The following is a 19459-nucleotide window of genomic DNA, read 5'->3' as shown; positions in this document are numbered from 1 at the left end:
CTATTGGCAAAAGTAATACACGAGCAATTTTATCACAGCATGAATTTTAATGTCACATATAGCACAGATCATTAATGCGCCAATAATTGAGGTTAATCGATTGGCCAGCTGATTGAATTGATTACCGGATATTAATGTGCCACGGGAACGCGCGTTGCAAGTTGACACCGTTAAATTTGTAGATAAATACCACATATATACGTTGCAATGTTATCTCTTGCAATAGTGTGCAATGTATAATAATATTACGTCATCAATTACAGTATATCAAAATGTAAATATATTTTTGTAATATGATATAATTAATATTATTTGAGAAATAAAGACAAGCTATAATATGCAATTTATAGTAATATTTAAAGATAATTTATTCCACATTGTGCTTTTTTTATATCATTAATTTTTTCAGATTGATACATGCCATTTTAAAGTTAATTATTTTCTTAAAGAACAAATGCTGACGTTTTTATACAAGTAAGTTTTTAGGATTTATCTAATTTAATTTAATTTTTATCTAATTAATTTTTTTCTTTCTTTCTCTTTCAATCCTTCATAATTTTTATTTTTATATTGATACATTATGACAATCTAATTAATCAATACAAGCCATCATACATACATATCGCTTAAATCATTTCTTGCAATGTGCATCCATAACTAGTATTCATTATTTATCGATTAATCAACATAGACTTTAGATATTGTGCAAATATATCTTTATGCACACACATATAATTTAAAAACACTTAATTATGTTTATACAAATAAATAATAAAAGTATTGAATTGTCATTAGGATTCTTATTAAATAAAGATGAAAAAAGTAAAACAAAACTTTAAAAATTAACGAATGTAGATAAATAAAGTTTTTAAATCTGTTTTTGTTTGATGTTTCACGTAAAAGGATTAAGAACACTCACTTATAAATGTGTTGTTGATGGCGTAAAGCTTTGATTATGAACAAACTTGATTATGTCTTGGTTTTTACTACGATACAATAAATACGCCAACAAGATAAGCTTAATCCAAATATTTAATCTAGAAGCTTATGTTGTCAAAGGATTTCTTGCGCGGTCGCATGATGCAATTTTCATTATATGACTGTAGCGCGCACGTCATTTATTATTCGAGAGGTTGCTTTGGCTTCGTGAAAATTTTATTAAAGGTACCTCGAATTCGGGGCAAAACTCATTTAGTTAGTTTTCAACAACGATATATTAAATAACTTTTGTATTTTTTATATTTTTTATATTTTTCCTAAAGAAGAAATAGCTTGTCTTTATTATGCTGTACTTGATATATAATTAGTTCAAAAGAATGCACCGTAAGTGACTCGAATATATATTGTTTCGCAAAAAGCGAAAGACAGCGTGAAAAATTCTTTTATTTCGCCTCTAGTCTGGAAATTCACGAAAGTGCAATGCAAATGTCACGTGTTTCTCTACCTCTCATTAATTTGGTCGAATAGCGTGATTATTCTGCTTTCATGAAAGCACGCAGAATCACAGAACAACGGCGGTCGTGCGTACTTCTTACGCGCGTTTCGTGTTTCTCCTTTTTTATCGTGCCACTTCAATTACATTAATTAAACTACCCACACATGCATTATGAAACAATGGTGGGCCCTTTCGTCGGCCGCCGGAATTGTCACATGGCGGAGCATTTCAAGTAGGTTCGTTGCTGCGCGCATGCAATCTCCGGCAGAGAATAGCCTTGCACGATTCTGAACACTCGCTGCATCGTACGTGGCAGTAAAGAAGTGCATAAAGGCCCGTTAATCCGCGTCCGTGATGCCGGAATTCAATTCGGATGGACGCCATGGAAATGACGAGCTCATTCGCTACAGCGTGACATCGTTAATCAAATTCACGGTAGGGTGAATACGATAGTAGATCCTGTGAACTCTCGTTCTTTATCGTTGTTTTTATAATATATCGAGCGTATACATATATAAGACGATGAACAGCAATCACAGTTCAGTGTCTTTTAAAACAAATTGAGAATATATGAATTGATTAAGTGCAATAATCATATGTACATATATACATATAATCATATATACATATAATTATTGCACTTAATCAACTTACATTTATAAGATAATGAATGTAATATAGCTATACTGTATTCTCGGAAGAATACATTGATCGATAAAATACTACGAGAATACGCCTTATTTACCACTACTCGATAATACATTATACCCAACGGCAAATTTAATGCTGCTTCTTAATATTGGAATTTGATAAATATCTGAAATATAGGAATTTTTATTAACAGTAAAGATTTCAGGCATGTTGATAATTTATGATACTCATAATTTGCATCGCTTAATATATAATATCTCTTTAACCTGTGAAAAAATGTGGATCTTTGACAATTTTTTAATTACTGATTATGTATATGTGCAAATATCATCAATATAAGTTATATCGCATATATTATAATTAATAAAATATCAAATGTTTCTGCTGCATTAATAATCTTTGCAGAGAAAGTTTTCATTTTACATTAAAATAATAAGCAGATTATAAGTAACTTTTTGAATTTTATATAATGTAAATGTTTACTCAGATATATTAGATTCTAACATATCTATCGATTTTATGATGCAATTTGCTAATTTAAAATAACAGACAAATTATGCTATATTGGTTGAATTTTCTTTATCAATTTCTGATTGAATTGATTTATAATAAAAAAGTTATATTGTGTCAATATTGTGTCAATATTATTTTTTAATATATAAATTGAAATCAAATATAAAAGATTAAATTAAAAAAAAATAATCACGCTATTCGACCAAATATAAAAAGATTAAAAAATAAATACTTTTATTACAGTAGAGAACTGAAAAGGTTTTCATTTCTATAATTTCTGATTCAGAGATTCATACATTATTAATTTTTCTTCGCCAGAAGCATACAGTTTTATATATCGGATTTTATATACTTCTACGATTTTTAAACAGTTATATAGGTTTTAAGTTAACAGAGCTGAGAAAAAATTTAGCGCTTTAATATTCAATTCTCTTTTAAGATATTCAATTTAATATTCAATAATTTTTATAAGATATTCTTTTCTTATTATTATTATATTCTCTTTTAAGATATTCAATTTAATATTCAATAATTTTTATAAGATATTCTTTTCTTATTATTATTAAATACTTAATTTTTTTAAAAATATGTATGCTTATTATTATTATATACTTAAATCTTTTTTAAAAATATGTATGCAGCTAAGTTGAGAAAAATATGTATGTAGCTAAGTTGAGAATTTAAAAAATATGTTCAAAAAATATGTATGTAGCTAAGTTGAGAATTGTTAAACTAACAAAATATTTTTCAATAAAAGTAAAGAGTATAAAATATAATATAATTTTTGATTGATATGTTTAGTCGCATTTTTATCAAACATAAAAGCTCAGCAATTTTAACTCTCACTAATATGAATAGTAAATAATATTATTAAATAATTCATAGACTTAGAAATATTAAAATAAAAATATATATTGAGCTTTAATAATAAATAAATAAATAAATAAATAAATAAATAAATAAATAAATATATGTGTGTGTGTGTGTGTGTGTGTGTGTGTGTGTGTGTGTGTGTGTGTGTGTGTGTGTAAAATAAATATATATAATAAATGTACATAAATAAAATGTAAATATATATAATAAATAAACAATTTTGACACAAAACTATGTAAACTATTAAAATAAATGAAAAATACGTTTCAAATTTATTATCGTTCTATGCAAAAGCTTCATCATATATGACTACAATATATTTTAATAAAAAAATGTTATATGTTTTTATATTAAAATTAAATGTCACATAAAACTATTTTGTACTTTGGGCACATATATGGGAATTATTAGAGAAAATAATACGATCAATCATGTTGTTGTAGACACTTTAATTTCTTATTAACGAGATAAATTTATATCATTCAGTATTTTAAATATAATTAACGAAAAAACAAGCAACAAATGATATAAAAGTTTATTCTGTTCGCATTAAATTGGCAAGTTTTGCACAATTAATGATGATGATGACCGTGATGACCGCTCGAAAAACCATGCTTTTTACCGCCATGATGCTCGCTTTTCTTTCCGTAATCGTCGTGATGATGATGGTGTTCTTCGTGACCATGTTTACCATGATGACCATGATGATCCTCATCGAAATGCCCTTTATCATGGTGACCTTTCTTACCGTGATGATCTTCATGATGGCCAGAATGATGATGTCCACCCTTCTTATGATGGCCTTCCTTTCCATGGTGATGCTCATGATGATCGCCATGCTTCTCATGGTGACCACCTTTGTGATAATCATCGTAGAATTTGTGTTCTTTGTGGAATTCATCTTTGTGTGCTTTATGATGATAACCATGAGTTTTCTCGCCCTTCTTATGGCCTTTTCCATGGCCAAATTTAGACTCTTTATGGCCATGTTCGTGCTCGTGATGACTGCCATGTTCATCATGTTCGTCGTGATGACCTTTCTTGTGCCCGCCATGCTCATGGTGATGACCTTCATGATGTTCTTTGCCATGGTGACCATGCTCTCCTTCTTCATGATGATGATGACCTTTATGACCCTTATGGCCTTTTTCACCATGTTCTCCATGGTGATGGGAATGATGTTCGTGGCCTCCGCCATGCTCGTGGTGATGACCATGATGATGATGGTGACTACCGGCTACCTCTAAATCTCTCATACTTCGGACATCTCGCGCCGAAGATACGGCAATAACCGTACATATCACGGTCAGGAGCAAGCATGGGCCTATATATTTAGCCATGTTGGTTCTTTTGTAGGACCAACGAGTGCAATTGACTGATCAACAATGTTTAAAGCAAAGCTTATATACCTGTGGTTCCACCAACGTTTTGTACGTAATCGCTTTCGTTTCTTAGCTCTTGTTTAGTCTCTCTCACAATACTGGGATCGTATTTCGTAAAACATTTGTTCTATACTGCATAAATTTACTACATAGAGAATTGCTGTCAATCTTGCATTACTTAAGAGAGTAAAACGATATTACTGTTCATGCTTTTACTGTTGGTATAAGGCAGAAAAGAAAAAAAGAGAATGTAATATATGTAAAGAATCTATAAAATATGTGTAATTATATGCATATAATATTATATATAGCATATATTAGAATATATTAGAACTTTTTAAAAAATTCCACATTAAATAATATCAAATTGTAATGTACATAAGATATACATATTTAAAAGATAAAATATTACTACATTTATAATAGAATATTATTTTAATTTTAAAATAAATGTTTTGAGAGTAAATATCTTTAAATAAAATAGTGGTACATAATCCAGAATTTATTAGCAAGTAAATTTAGCGGTTAACGATAAACAAAATGAGAGGCACAATATAGAGATGATTTATTTTTATTGAATTTATCCATTTTGTAACTTTTGGAGCAGTTTTTTTTATAATATTATTCTCTAACACTCAATGATGATTTAGTTATAGTATATTCTTGTATTTGTCCGGAAAATACATTAATTGTATAAATTTCCGTCAGTTATAGAAATAAATTAAAGCTGTTGAAAATCAATGCGGTTTGGTGAGACAATAAAAACACATTATTTAGGCTACATAGACATAGTTTAGTAAGCAGGACAACGATTTCAATTATATTACATAACGATCTGAGCGATAGTCGGGGGTTCACTGAAATCCGCATTACAATTTAAACAGGTTAAGGAAACGTTGCTTTCGCAACGACGTAATGAGCCACGAAAGAGCCTACCCTCATATTGATTATCCTGCGATCAATATATAATCCGAGCGAGGCAAGCGATTTAATCATACCTACCGACGAACAGCGACGAAGTTAAACACCTCTCGTTGATATTAGATTAAACGAGGATAAATACGGCACGATGAGTAGATTGGTGGCGATTTGCCTGCTGGCAACGTGCATCGCCTCTCATTGCGTGACCACCGCACGTGAGATCCCGAGGACTCATTACGACGACCTGCAGGTAGCCGCTTCTCACCATCATGAGAGCGGGCATGGAGAAGAGCATCATTCCGATCATCATCACAAACATGGCGGAAAAGGCGACAAAGGTTATAAGTCGGAACATCATCACGAGAAAGGAGAAAAGGGACACCATGACAAAGAAGGACATTCTGGACATTATCACAAAGACGAGGGCCATAAGAAGCATCATCATCATGATGACGGTTATTATGGCGAGCATCACAAGGGCGAGAAAGGTGAGAAGGGTCATAAATTCCATGAGAAAGGACATTATGGCAAGGGCCACAGTACGAAGGGACATCATGAGGTACACAAACTCGATGAATTTAAGAAAGATAAGAAATTCTTTGACGAACATCATGATCATGGTCATCATGAAGATCACGGTGGCCATCATCATGAACACGGACATAAGAAGGGCGGTCACTTTAAGAAGGGACACCATGACCATCATCATCATGAAGACCATTATGGCAAGAAAGGACATCATGAAAAAGGACATCATCATCATGATCATAAAGGTCATAAAGGCCATGGCGATCACGAGGAGCATCATCATCATCATTCCCATCATGGCAAGAAGGGCGGCCATGAAGATCACAAGCACTGGGGATTCAAAAAGGGACATTGATATAAATATTAAAACCATTTCTCTCCTACTGCTTGTTGAGTTGCGTTTGTCACGCTGCATTAATTGTTGTACCTTTCGACGACCAAAATAAATTTTTCCAACAGATTTATTACACTTTATTTATGCAATCTCTCATATTCATATATATCGTAGCGTTATGTCAATTAACTGCAACATATCACGTGCATTTATTAAATCATCATTTTTCTTACGCTGCCATATATTTTCACAAATACGCAATAGCTTGCATTAATCAGACTCTTACAACACTATAAATGTATATTGGACGTAAAATGAAATTTGAATTATTTGCACACCGCGACCGTAACGCGTGTCGCGAAATTGGTAACTGTCGTAATAATTTAGTGAAGTTTTATGTTTTGTGCTACATCAGTCACGCTTTTGCGGTGTAGCAGCTGTCACAAGAAAATATGGCCTCTCGTTACATACCATTTCCATAAAACCGTAATATCGGGCAGTTATCGTATTCGGTGATGTAATTGATGCAGTTTCGTATTTGTTTTATCAAGCGTTCCTTGCAAATTATCTATCTTTAATATGAATTTAATATCATCTAATTTAAATCAAATCAATATTACATATTCATAATTTCAATATTATGTATTTATAATTTTATCATGTAAAAAATGTTTTACAAATTAATACTATAAATTTTATTTTAATAATTAAATACATTTATCTCAAAATTTATATTTGAATTATATATTTATTATATAATTGTTTATTTTCAATTATAAGATATAATTTTGTTATAATTATATTATTCAATCGATATACTAATAATATTTACTTAATACGATATAGATTGGAAACATGAAAATATGGAAATATGAAAATATTCAATTATATATTTTTTTTCATCTTATTATATCTTATAAGTTATAATTTTATAATATATATAAAACAGTATTAGATATAAATTATATTAGTATTAAATATCTTGTGATAATAATTAACTAGCTTTCTCATATTTATGTTTTTGGATTAAACGCGTACCTGCATCGGAGTCAGAATTCTCATAATTATTATGGAAAGAATTTTCACCTTTTTCCTTATTATAACCCTGATCGCGATTCTGTATATGTTCTTTATCGTGAAATGCTTTCTTTCCATTATTTCGATAATCAAACTCGGACTCATGATGTCCGCCTTTCTTGAAATTACCCTCGGCAGCTTTATGATGTTCGTCAGAAACAATGTGCTTGTCGAAGTAACCTTTCTTGTGGTTTTCATCATAGAAATCGGTATGTTTTTTATATTCATCCTTGTGGTAAACTTTATGAAAGCCGCTGGTTTTTTGACCCTTTTTGTGGTACGACGTTTGCCCATAGCTGCTACCCTTCTCACCATTCTCAGTCTCATCGTAACGTCCATAATTTCCACCCACGTCGCTGTGCCCTTTTTTGTTCTCACTTTGAATATCATAATGTTCTGAAAGACCCAGCAAAAAGTATATATCTCATTCAGCAATATATATATATATATATATATATATATATATATATATGCATATTTTATTTCATGCAGAAATATAAATATCTAAATCTATTAAAGAATTCAATAAACGTCTAAAAATAAACTAAAAATTTACCTTCTTGCTTGCTTTTATCATGCTGCTCGCGTTCACCCATATCAAATTCCATTCGTTTGTTATATCCTTTGTCACCCTTTTCTCCATGAGCAAAATTCTGCGCGGAAGAATACTTTTCTCCGAGTTCGAACGGAACGTCGATATGTGACCGAGGATTGTTTGGACCGTGAAAAGGATGGGTTGCTATAAAATCAACTGCTTTCTCATGATTCTTCATCGTGTGATCTCCATCATCTTCTTTATCATCATCATTATTCTGACTATCGTTATCATAATCATCTTTTTCATTCTCCTCATTCTTTTTATTATCGCTTTTAACGATATTTGCATCCGTTTCGTCTGGTTTAAATACACCTGGGGTGTAATACGGTGCGCGAGCAGCCAGCTTAGGTGGTTCAAGCGGTTGCGCGTATTTCGTTAATTGGCCCGTACCATAATTAATGAATCCGTCGCGTGGCTGACGTAACGCGTATGGCACAATTTCGCGCTTTGCAGTCGCATATGCGAGTAGAACGGGTTCGTGCGACGACGCAGTTTCAGGAACGGTGAGCGCAACAGGTGCAGAACTACTGGCGACGTAATGCACCGGCGTCGGTGCACGATAGTAACGTCCGCTTCCGTGATTGGTGTATCGCACGTACGAGACCGGAAGGCCCGTTCCCTGATTGTACGCATATCCTCCGGCTGAGGTCTCGAGATCGGCTATTCTCATCTTAGAGACCGTCATGTGCGCTGTCCCCGCGGGTGATGCACTATTGTCGCACACGCTGGCGAGCAGCATTACCAAACTTGCGATCATGGCAACCTCGTTCTCGTAAACAATGCGCCGGATAATAATCGCTATTATCGTCTCGTGCTTGAGTTGCCACTGTTGTATCCGTTCGTCCACGTTATCGTCTTATATACACACGTTAGAAGGACGTTTTCCTCGCATCGTGACAAAGTTACACACTATTTAGTGAGCGTTTTAAGGTCATGTCGATGCTTCAAGTATGTAGCATGCTATTAATGTTGTATTTCTTTCGCTGATATTAGCCAAGTGCCCTCGATTTGCGTAATGATTCGGGAAAGATTAATCGAAATTACAAAGAACATCCAGGTGACAGTTCAAAGGATTTAGTCAAAGAAAATAAAATTCAAATGCAAAATCATTTTATAGAAAAAGTGATTAATTTTTTATAGGTTTCGACGAATACTTGGCATACATTTCTTAAGTTTCTGCTCTCTAAAATTCCAATCTAATCCCGTGAATTTGCTTTGCATCGCTGATTAGCTAGTACTGTAAACTGTCACTGTGTGATCTTGAATTGGTTATACGCTACGGTAGATACGCTGAGGCCATGTGAAATCGACAGTAATCTCAGGTTCGACCGAGCGATTACCGCACAATATAAAAGAGCTGGTATTATTGCGCGGTCATTGCAGTGTGTGCCAGCGCGTTTGCATGATTCGCATTACGTCAAAAATTTCTCTGTCCAATATCATATCTTTTTATCCATATATATATATATATATAATTTGAATTTAAATCGTATAAAATTGGACGAGCAAATTCACAAAACAAATGAAAATTTGTGAAGAATGGTTCAGAGCAGGTTGGTATGCTGCCTACATTCTGCTCTATGTCTGTGCGCATCCAGTGAGAGATCAATCGAACGAGATGTACATTAGCAGCTCGAGATTGCTTAATCCTGAATCAGACGAATACGGCTTCGAGAAGGAAGTATCTGCGACTAAATTATTCGAGATTCACGAAGATAGTAGAGAGAAGTTTGAGGAAAATAACCCGTCAAGAGCGACACGAGCAAAGGGCAAACCGGTTCTACTACCTTTGATGATAGAACCCGAGGCAGAGATGTTACCGCGGGGTTATAAGGGTGTGAAGCCGCCTGGAGTCACCCACATGGAGTTTACACACGTGAAACCGCAAACCGATACGTCAGTTCGCGAAAGCGCAACATTGCGAACTTTCGTGATAAACGATGACGAAAATTCCAGTAAATTCGGTGGATTTGGTCGAGATGAAGATGCGCATTATGCCGCGTCGAAGTACGAGGAGCAGGTTGCAAGAAACGATCGTGGCAGCGAGAGAATCGTCGTTCTCGAGGTAGATTTAAAGGATGACTTGAAGCAGAACAGTAAGAAAAGCGAGGAGGATACCGAAGCTTTCGGTGCGGAAAAGAGCCATTTTGAAAATGAGAATCGCCCGAAGAGTCGAAAAGAAAAAGATGTAAAAAAAAAGCAAAATATTTACAAGGCGGAAAATGATCGCCAAGAGACTCGTAATGCCGCCGGACATCGCAATGTTTATCACAAGAATGGATTCGAGAAAGACCTCGATTTCTATAATAATGGACGTCAGAGAGGAGACTTTGACAAGCATGATCGATACGGTGAGAAACACGCTATCGCCGAAGACACGTACGCGAAAGACAAAAGTAACAGTTCCAGATTAGTCGAGATAGAAGCCAAAGAAGGGGGTAAGTTCGAAAAGATGCGAGCCGACTGAGAAGCCCAAGGTCATCTTACGATGGATTCTTCGGGAACTTTGACGGATTCAAAGAGAAGTCTGGTAAAGACTGGCTTAGCGAAGGGTTGAAAGTTCGCTTTCAGCAATGACAGCTCGACAAGTGTAACATTTGTGTGAGATTGTACGATGATTATTGATTTAAAGAGAAATTTAAAAATGTTTAAACGCATATGTTCAAAATGTACACTTAATACATTTATTCATGTATTTAAATATGCATATTTTCATTGTATTTCACGCCATACATTTTATATATGTGCATTGTGCTTTTATAAAATATAAAATTAAATAAAAGCGTGCGAATTTTGTTTTTATACATATTTCCTTTATATGATGTTGATTTTTTACAAATTTACATTAAATCAATTTGACCAAAAAATATAATTTGTTTTCTCCTTTAATATTATTTAAACTTATTTAAACTTTGCAATTTTCTTTCCTTTTGCGCAGTTGATAATGTCTTTGTTGCATTTTTTCCTCCAGCTTGAATATTTTTCACTCACAATCAGCGAATCATTATTTCGAATAAATTAAATTTCCTGTTTGTCTCTCAATTCAATTCATCACGCGGCAATCTTACTTTTATTTACGCAACCGACCGATAATCGAATATAGCCCGAGGCAGTCGCATCGGGATGGCGGGCAGTTAATGAATATTAATAATGCTCGTATTGTTCCACCGATAAATTGCAATCTTTCGCGTATGGTCCGACCACGAAATGAGAATCAAGGCACATAATTGATGCATATACGTTGTATCTCCCCGCGTTCTCATTACGGTTTCGCTGGCGGAGTTCGCGGGGCCATTCCACTTCGGTAACGTATACCTATCGGTCTCTACTCCTTCCATTCCTGCCGTAGTTCTGACTACGATATACACATAAAGCCCGCATCCCCTTCGTGGCTCAGTGAGCTCGGGTTCCCCGCATTCATCAACAATAAGCCGCGGCACCTACCGCTCTCGCATACGTATCTGCGCCACGTATGTATATGTACGTACGTATATTCGCGCGTATAACTACACCCTCGCATATACGCAACGTCGGCGCGTGTACGTGCACAACACACTCGACGGTTGTATTATATGTATCTGCCCGTTTATGTATACGGTCTCTATATGAAGGCGCATGTATATCGGAAGCGGTGGAACGCGGCGCGAATACATAAATCAGGTGCCGCTCTGCAAGCTGCCACCCATATCACTTCGTACAACGGCCATGAATGAATAGAGCCATGTTTGAGTTATCGTCCGACCTGGTCTTCCAGAAGCTGCGAGACGACGGCGTTAAGTTTTACCGCTCGGAAGTGAAACGTATTTTTTTTTAGCTATCTCGAATTCTCCCGCGCAGCTCGGCATGAAACTTAGAAATAAACAATAAAGTTTAATTTAATTACTCAAGTCTTTTATTTCGATATTTTGCCGGTAGTTAAACATTCTCTCGTGAAAGCTTGACGCCCGAGTAACGAAAGCTCCATAATTTATGTCAAAGAAGTAAATCTGACGGTTTGCCTCGATGGCGACGTTTTACTACGAAAAGAAATGCAATTTATCTTCTGATAATCTCCAATCCTTCGCGAAAGCGGACGTTCACTTCGTATCTTGCTTTCCTTCCTTTTTATTTGACTGTCACACGTCCGATGCGCTCGTGTGATTTTCCAAGAACGGCTGATTTCGGGGATCTGATCGTCTTTCCGCGGTAGTTTATTGTCATCGATTTATCTTCGCTGAGAAAAATTCAACCAATAAAAATAGGAAAATTACTGGCAATCATATTATTAGAGGCGTTTGTTTTGCAATTCTTGAATGATATGAAATATGCGGTGATCATAGAAAGATGACAGAAGTATGAGAAATATAATATAAAACATAAAAAGTATAAATAATATTTTTAATTTATTTTTACATAAATGGTGTGAAAATTCGAAAGAAATATCATATACCGTATTTATTATTAAACTGGAAAAGACGAAGTAAGTTTAAGTTTTCGTTTTTACGCTATCGTATCTTCCTTAATATATATGTTCATAAATCTAAAATATAAGTAATATCAAATCAATTATGTCAACAAATGTAAAAATCTTTGTCGCAAAATGTATCTATAGAAATGAGATATATTTTATCAGACAATTATGTAAGAGTACATACATATTTTTATTTAGGAAGTCACGAAAAATATGACATCGATCTTATCAAAATTGACACGTCCTGTCATAAAATGGATGGAATATGGATCGTATCTTGACATACTTAGAAATCAAGAACGTTATTTGCGCCTCGTGACAGGAAATCATGCAGCAAAATATACCGTAAGTTTGACTAGATTTAAATTTACACTTTATATAATAATATTACAGACAATATCTGATGTGGAATTTGTCAAAAGTAACATTTAACCTGTAAATCTCTAAAATGTAAATTTAGACCTCATTTGTTATGGGTTGCTCATTAAAAAATCTCATTAAAAAAAATAAATTCTTAATAGTTAAATAAATAAATTCTTAATAGTTAAATAAATAAATTCTTAATAGTTAAATAAATTCTTACTAGTTTGTTTAATTTTATATTTATTGGTGTAAAAATTCGTATCACGTAAATCGTAGCATCATCAGCCAGTTTACAAGACACGATTGGCTTTGCCAGAAGATTACGACAAAGTAATGACTTTTATGAGTGACGCGTTTTTCAAAGACGACCCAATCATGATGAACATAGGTTTGGAGGAGCAAGAACCCGCGCCATTGTTGCTAAAGCTCATGTATGACGATCTTCGTGATGGTATGACTATAATCGCCGAGGGACAGGGCAATTGTATCGTGGGCGTCGCGGTGAACGCCGGCTCCTGTCCTTGGGATCCTGACAAGTTCGTCGAGTTCGCTAGGTGTTGTGAATGCGGGTCGACTCGCGACGTGATCGAGTTCGAGGCTTACGTGACCCGCAAACCAAATCTCTGGAAGCGTTACTGCGTTCTCAAGATCTTCGAGTGCAGCTATCTCGCGGTCGGACCGGACTTCCGTAACCGGGGTATTGCCAGAAAGCTCGTGCTAGATAGCTGGTATCTCGCGCGCGATTGCGGCTATCGATTGTTTCGTGTTGACTGCAGCAATAGGTGAGTCTGACTAGCTTGACCGTGGAATTCTGGTTAGAGTTATAGACACGTACGGAATGTCAGTCGTTTCGGCGCGACTCGCTCGTCTCGAGCGGATCTTGAATAATTTTTGCGACGAGCTCGCATCAACGCGAGAGATCTATCCATCATGTATCACATCGTATGCTCAATGAAACTGTTACCTTGTAATTCAAGTTCGCCCCATAAGGCCAAAGCGGCTGATATATGGCTTCCCGTCATATTAAAAGAATAATGATCGAGTTTATTAAGACTGGTGTAATATTTGATAACTTGATGCGTTTTTGATTATATGAACACGTTATTCGATACTGAAATATTATTATCGAGTATCGTTTTCCTGCGATTATATATTAAGCGAATCGAGCCGCAAGATTTAAAGTTAAATTTGAGAGATTTACATAGATATTAATCCGAAACCTGATATCCATTGCTTAATATAAATATATCCATTTCAGATATATCGCGCGAATCGCGGAAGGTTTTGGATGGAAGCGAATATGTACAATTCCATTTAATCAATATCTTAAAGACGGCAAACTCGTTTTTAAGTATATTAAGGAGCCACATACCGAAATGCTGGTTTATATTGATCAAGTCACATTTTGTAAAGATTATTGTCCACCTTATAATAGCTGTAAAACGACATCAGCACCAAAAATCCTTAAAGAGAAAATTTAATATCTCTTAGGTTGCTTTTCCAAGGAAACTTTAACATATTTTATTAAAGTATGTTTCTCGTAGTTCTCTATTTACATCATAAATCAAATTTTATTTGTTACAACATATTTATATTTGTAAAAATAATTGGGAAAAAATTTATAATATCTAAAATGTAATGTACTGTTTAGTTTGTATAATTTCAGATTGTTAATATAGAAATGTTTATAATTTAATAATTTATTATTATATACATTAACAATATATATATAAAATACTTGTAATACTGTGTATATTATTTATGGTACTTATATCGTTATCTATTAAAAATAATGCAAAGCATAAATTATTGATAACAGATAGATGATGAAGCACAATAGTCAGAGTGTTGGTGCTCTCCTGTAGTCTAAAACAAAGTTTTTGTTCACGTTGATGACATACGTCGATTTCACAAGTACTAATCCCGACAGTCGAGCTTATTGGAATAGTCTATCACAGCTGAGAACAGTGATTGATGAGTTCAACGGCAGCTTATCTCGCGAGGAAACTCCTTTGAGTACGATTGAATAATACATAGCGACGCGCAAATGAAATTCCCGATATTTGACTTCTAAGCTCTACCTCTCGAACGAAAGCCCGCCGGCTAAACTTCTGCTGCCTGCGAAATTACGATTGCTCGGAGTTGCGAATGTACGGAATTCGGTTTCTAAATTTAAGCGGAAAGAGACGGATTTTCCTTTATACGTCTACCGAGACTTCCGTAAAAGAGGCCTCCATAGAATCGTCTGCCAAACAAAGCCAGACAATCGTCGATCAACTACCGTCATAAAACACTAATGATCTGTAGGGCGAATTCTATTGTATGTATGCAAAATGTTTGAGAATAGTAACTGAATTGTCGGTCTGAAATGATTTATCGCCAGCCTAAGTCAACTCATTTGTAAAACAATTTGAAACAGACGTCCATTATGACCAATCATTGTTAAATACATGCGTGGTAAGTAGAAATTAGTAAAAATTACTTTCATATTTCAAATAATGATAAAATATAGGTAATATAAAATAGGTAAAATATAAAAGATTAGCTATCGTAATTTCATATAAATAACGATAAACTATAATTTTTTTATCATCTATAATGAAAAACTATTATTAAGTTATGAGCATATATTTATGAATTTAAAAAAATAATTTTATCTAAAGAATTTAGTGTTATTATTATTATCCATCTTTTATAATATCTTATAATTATGTCTGATTCTATTGCTGCAATTTATATTATCTAATTTTTAATATTAATATTTGGCACAAGTTAAGTTATAAAATTTTATGAAAAGTTAATTGCATTGTTAATAGAGAATAGATATTATCAATAGTTTTCACAAAATGTTAAAATTATTTGTAAAAGTATATTATTCTCATTATGTGTTACTATTTTAAATTACGAGAATTTTAATTTATAACAAAACATTTAAAACACATTTTATATTTAAAATATAGCCATATTTTCAAATATATTTACAATCTGTATCCTGAAATAAATTAGTTATGCAAATGATAATATGAAATATTTATAGAACTTTACTAAGTTGTTAGTACTACTGAGAAACTCGTAAAAATATTATGTGCATTATTCTTATATGAACAAATTCGATTATAAATATAATTTATAAAATTTTGTATTAAATCTTTATTATTATTGTTTTTGTTATTCTAGTTTGTATAAAATTTTTGTTATTCTGTCGTCACGCAAAATCTATTATTATTTGCTGTCATATTATTATATCATTACATCTCAAAATCTATTATTATTTGCTATCATATCATTATATCATTACATCTCTCTTCTGGATTTATATATATTATATATAAATATATATTACTTCTATAAGATTCATATATAAATGTAAATTTAATTCTCCTTTAAATCGAATTGCATTAAATACATTGCTAGGAAGGAAACCCTGGAAATTTTTTTTTGCTATTTTTAAATCTTGTGGTTTTATGCTATTCTCTAAACCTGTTTCTTACGCAATCTTCTTATATAAGAATTTAAAATTAGAAAGTCTGCTATAGAGACATTCACATGTAAAACTTACATTTTAAATTCTTTTTATCTGTGAAATAATCTTTTTCATTAATATAAATAAAATAATTTTTATTTAAATAAATTTGAAAGTTATATACGTACAAGGAGTAGACAAAATAATGTGAATACCTAAAAAATACACTATATTTGTTTATTAATAAGGTGGTGGGCTATCATTTGCCTTCAATGCAGCTCAATCTTTTATCAAAATATCTGCAAATTGCTTTAGAGATGTTGGAGGAGGAAATCCGTTTCTCACTCTCTTTTCCAAAACTACTCATAGTGATTCAATGATATTTAAATCGGATAATTTTGCTGGTCAGAGAAAATGTAGAAATTTATTTTGATGCTGTCCAAATCAAGAATGAATTTTTCTAGCTGTGTATATGGATGCGTTACCATCTTGAAAAATGGCACTATTTGATAGAAGAATGAGACAATATTCCACTGGAGACTGTTCAAAAATTGTGTTAAAAATGATTCTATTCTAAGGAGAATTGAAGCTGTATTAGACAAATGGTGGGCTAATAAATATTTACTTTTAGGTGTTCACATTATTTTGTCTATCCACTAACATATGCATATGGCACGTTTGCAATAATTTACATTCATTGTTGTATTAACACGCATCTTCATCAGAAACTAATAGATAGAGCGTATTCAAAGCGAATTATAATTGGAGTAGAACTATTCGCATTTCTCAAAAACGATCTTGAGCCGATTTCGGAGCTGTAATGATTAATGAAGTTAGAGAGCTGCGCGTAGTTTCGTAATACCGTAACAACTATCGAGTCGGAATTACAGTTGAGGAACTGTAAGGTGAGTCGTCGTTTCGGAAGGAGAATCCTGTCGTCTCTCTTTGGCTCCGCAACCATCCGATCACGTACCAAGCTTGATTTGATTTTGATTCGACGTACACTAGAAACGCATTTAATACACGTGCTTGCGTGTCGAGTTGCGCGTGCATCGACTAAGAATGAACGTTTTCCGTTGCCCGATATGGCGATAAGACTATATTCCTATTGTCGCACAGCCATGTCATTATACAGCGAGCAAAATAGAACTAGTTTAATATTTCTGAACATGTACAAAAGCAGGTTCTAATTGTCTCACGCTTGTATATTTTTTTATTATTATTTAATAAAATAATATTCTTCTATAAAATTAAAGAAAGATACTCTTTAAATGCATCAGTAAATGCTCTACATCAATTATTCAAGTCCACTATCTCGTGAAGGTAATGTATCTTTTCGTACATACTGTAGACAAATTTTTAATTAATACTGCATTCTCGTCAGCAATATGGTACGTGACGATAAACGGTTTCCTCCATGTATATGTACGGTCGGAGTTAATGTTCATCTAGGCTTTCGAACATGGTGTGGACGAGCTTAATCTACATAATTTCAATCCCCAGCGCAGCACACGGGTCTGTATACTCGGAGTTATGCGTTTGCGCATCGTAAACATGAGTCCAAGTGATTCCGCTAATATCCAAAATTGTTTGCCGAATCGAAATAGTTTGATCTGAGACTTCCGGAATTTTTGCTCCTTTGGCAATTGTAATCAATTCGTATTGGAATTGATCGCTGTTTCTATCTAAGATTCTGCTATTGTGTATACTTGCACATATCCCGATATCTCGTAATACTAACTGAGCTCTCAGATGGAAAATTCAATCATGTTAATCCGTGTTTATTTCTGATTGAATTCATGGAAACGTGCTCTATTCGCAACAATTGTCCCTAGTGTACTATACCAGTATTAGAGTATATATTACTTGCGTAATTTCTCGCATTAAATATTTTATTTTATAAATAATTTCAAGTATTTGTTGATTTTTCAAAGTATTATATGATATGATAAAAAAATGAATTTTATATGTGAATTAGCACGATTATTGCTAATCATATAATAATTTCTTCTCTTTAATACAATATAGTAATAATCATTTAATCATACTAACTATTAACTATCAAGTGTTATAACTATCAAGAATTAACTATCAACTGTTTACGATCATAATTAATTTGTTTAAGATTTATATACTTTCAATGTTACATCATATTTATATATAAAAATATTTTAGAGAAATATTATACTCTTTATTGTACTCTTCTGAAATTTTTTACTTTTTATAAAAAAACTGAAAAAAGAAATTGAGATAAAATATATTTTCTACAAGGTTTATTGTAATTATTATTATATTGTTTTTATGCACGATTATTTTGATTATTAAGAGCTAATGACAAAAAAAATATAAATAATGATAAATAATATGTACTTTTAAAATAATTTAAAACGAATATAGGAACTTTATTTAGATTGGAGACTTTATTTTTTATATTGATATTTCTCTCTCTCTCTCTCTCTCTCTCTCTCTTTCTCTCTCTCTAACATTTTTTATTATAATAAATTAAATTACTTTGCTAGTTTAATTTTAGCGACAATTTTAAAAGTATAAATACGATTATATTTATTCTCTACATATAAATACAATCCAAAATCAAGGCTATCAAGCAATGAGCCTTGATCTTTTAAAAATAATATTGCATTATTCGCGAGTAATAACATATAGCACGAAATAGTTAATATTATTTTTAACTGCATGTCTTGATGATTATCAAGTATTCTGTAACTATTATCAAATTTTAATAATTAATAATGAAATTTAATAGACAAATTCAGCAATCTATAAACTGATAAATATAAATAAAAATTAGTTATATATTAATAAACTAGATATTATATAAAAAACTGATATTATGTAAATAAAAAAGTATTA

General features: G+C 32.8%; 5 protein-coding genes across 5 annotated transcripts; 3 read left to right on the top strand and 2 right to left on the bottom strand.

Moving 5' to 3' along the window:
- Nucleotides 1–3913: 3913 nt before the first annotated feature.
- Nucleotides 3914–4832, bottom strand: LOC105257661 (histidine-rich glycoprotein). The gene has a single exon (XM_011268447.2). It carries the CDS (start codon nt 4810–4812, stop codon nt 4045–4047), a length of 768 nt encoding a protein of 255 aa, XP_011266749.1. The 5' UTR covers nt 4813–4832; the 3' UTR covers nt 3914–4044.
- Nucleotides 4833–5862: 1030 nt separating this feature from the next.
- LOC105257656 (histidine-rich glycoprotein) lies at nt 5863–6757 on the top strand. Its single transcript, XM_011268434.2, has one exon. The coding sequence runs from the start codon at nt 5924–5926 to the stop codon at nt 6656–6658; it is 735 nt and encodes a 244-aa protein (XP_011266736.1). The 5' UTR covers nt 5863–5923; the 3' UTR covers nt 6659–6757.
- A 263-nt stretch (nt 6758–7020) lies between these two features.
- On the bottom strand, nt 7021–9126 carry LOC112639086 (suppressor of Mek1-like). The gene is made up of 3 exons (XM_025411966.1): nt 8271–9126; nt 7641–8110; nt 7021–7074 (listed from the first exon to the last, which is right to left on the bottom strand). The coding sequence occupies exons 1-3, from the start codon at nt 9067–9069 to the stop codon at nt 7021–7023; spliced, it is 1323 nt and encodes a 440-aa protein (XP_025267751.1). The 5' UTR covers nt 9070–9126.
- A 587-nt stretch (nt 9127–9713) lies between these two features.
- Nucleotides 9714–11032, top strand: LOC112639089. The gene has a single exon (XM_025411975.1). It carries the CDS (start codon nt 9835–9837, stop codon nt 10777–10779), a length of 945 nt encoding a protein of 314 aa, XP_025267760.1. The 5' UTR covers nt 9714–9834; the 3' UTR covers nt 10780–11032.
- A 1988-nt stretch (nt 11033–13020) lies between these two features.
- On the top strand, nt 13021–14606 carry LOC105258387. The gene is made up of 3 exons (XM_011269614.2): nt 13021–13107; nt 13402–13907; nt 14384–14606. The coding sequence occupies exons 1-3, from the start codon at nt 13021–13023 to the stop codon at nt 14604–14606; spliced, it is 816 nt and encodes a 271-aa protein (XP_011267916.2).
- The last annotated feature ends 4853 nt before the right edge of the window (nt 14607–19459 follow it).

The sequence above is a fragment of the Camponotus floridanus genome, unplaced genomic scaffold (assembly GCF_003227725.1).
Source record: "Camponotus floridanus strain SB8 unplaced genomic scaffold, Cflo_v7.5 scaffold46, whole genome shotgun sequence".
In the NCBI taxonomy this organism is placed as follows: domain Eukaryota; kingdom Metazoa; phylum Arthropoda; class Insecta; order Hymenoptera; family Formicidae; genus Camponotus; species Camponotus floridanus.
Note: the sequence above shows the minus strand (reverse complement) of the source record. Positions and strands in the feature narration are given on the sequence as shown.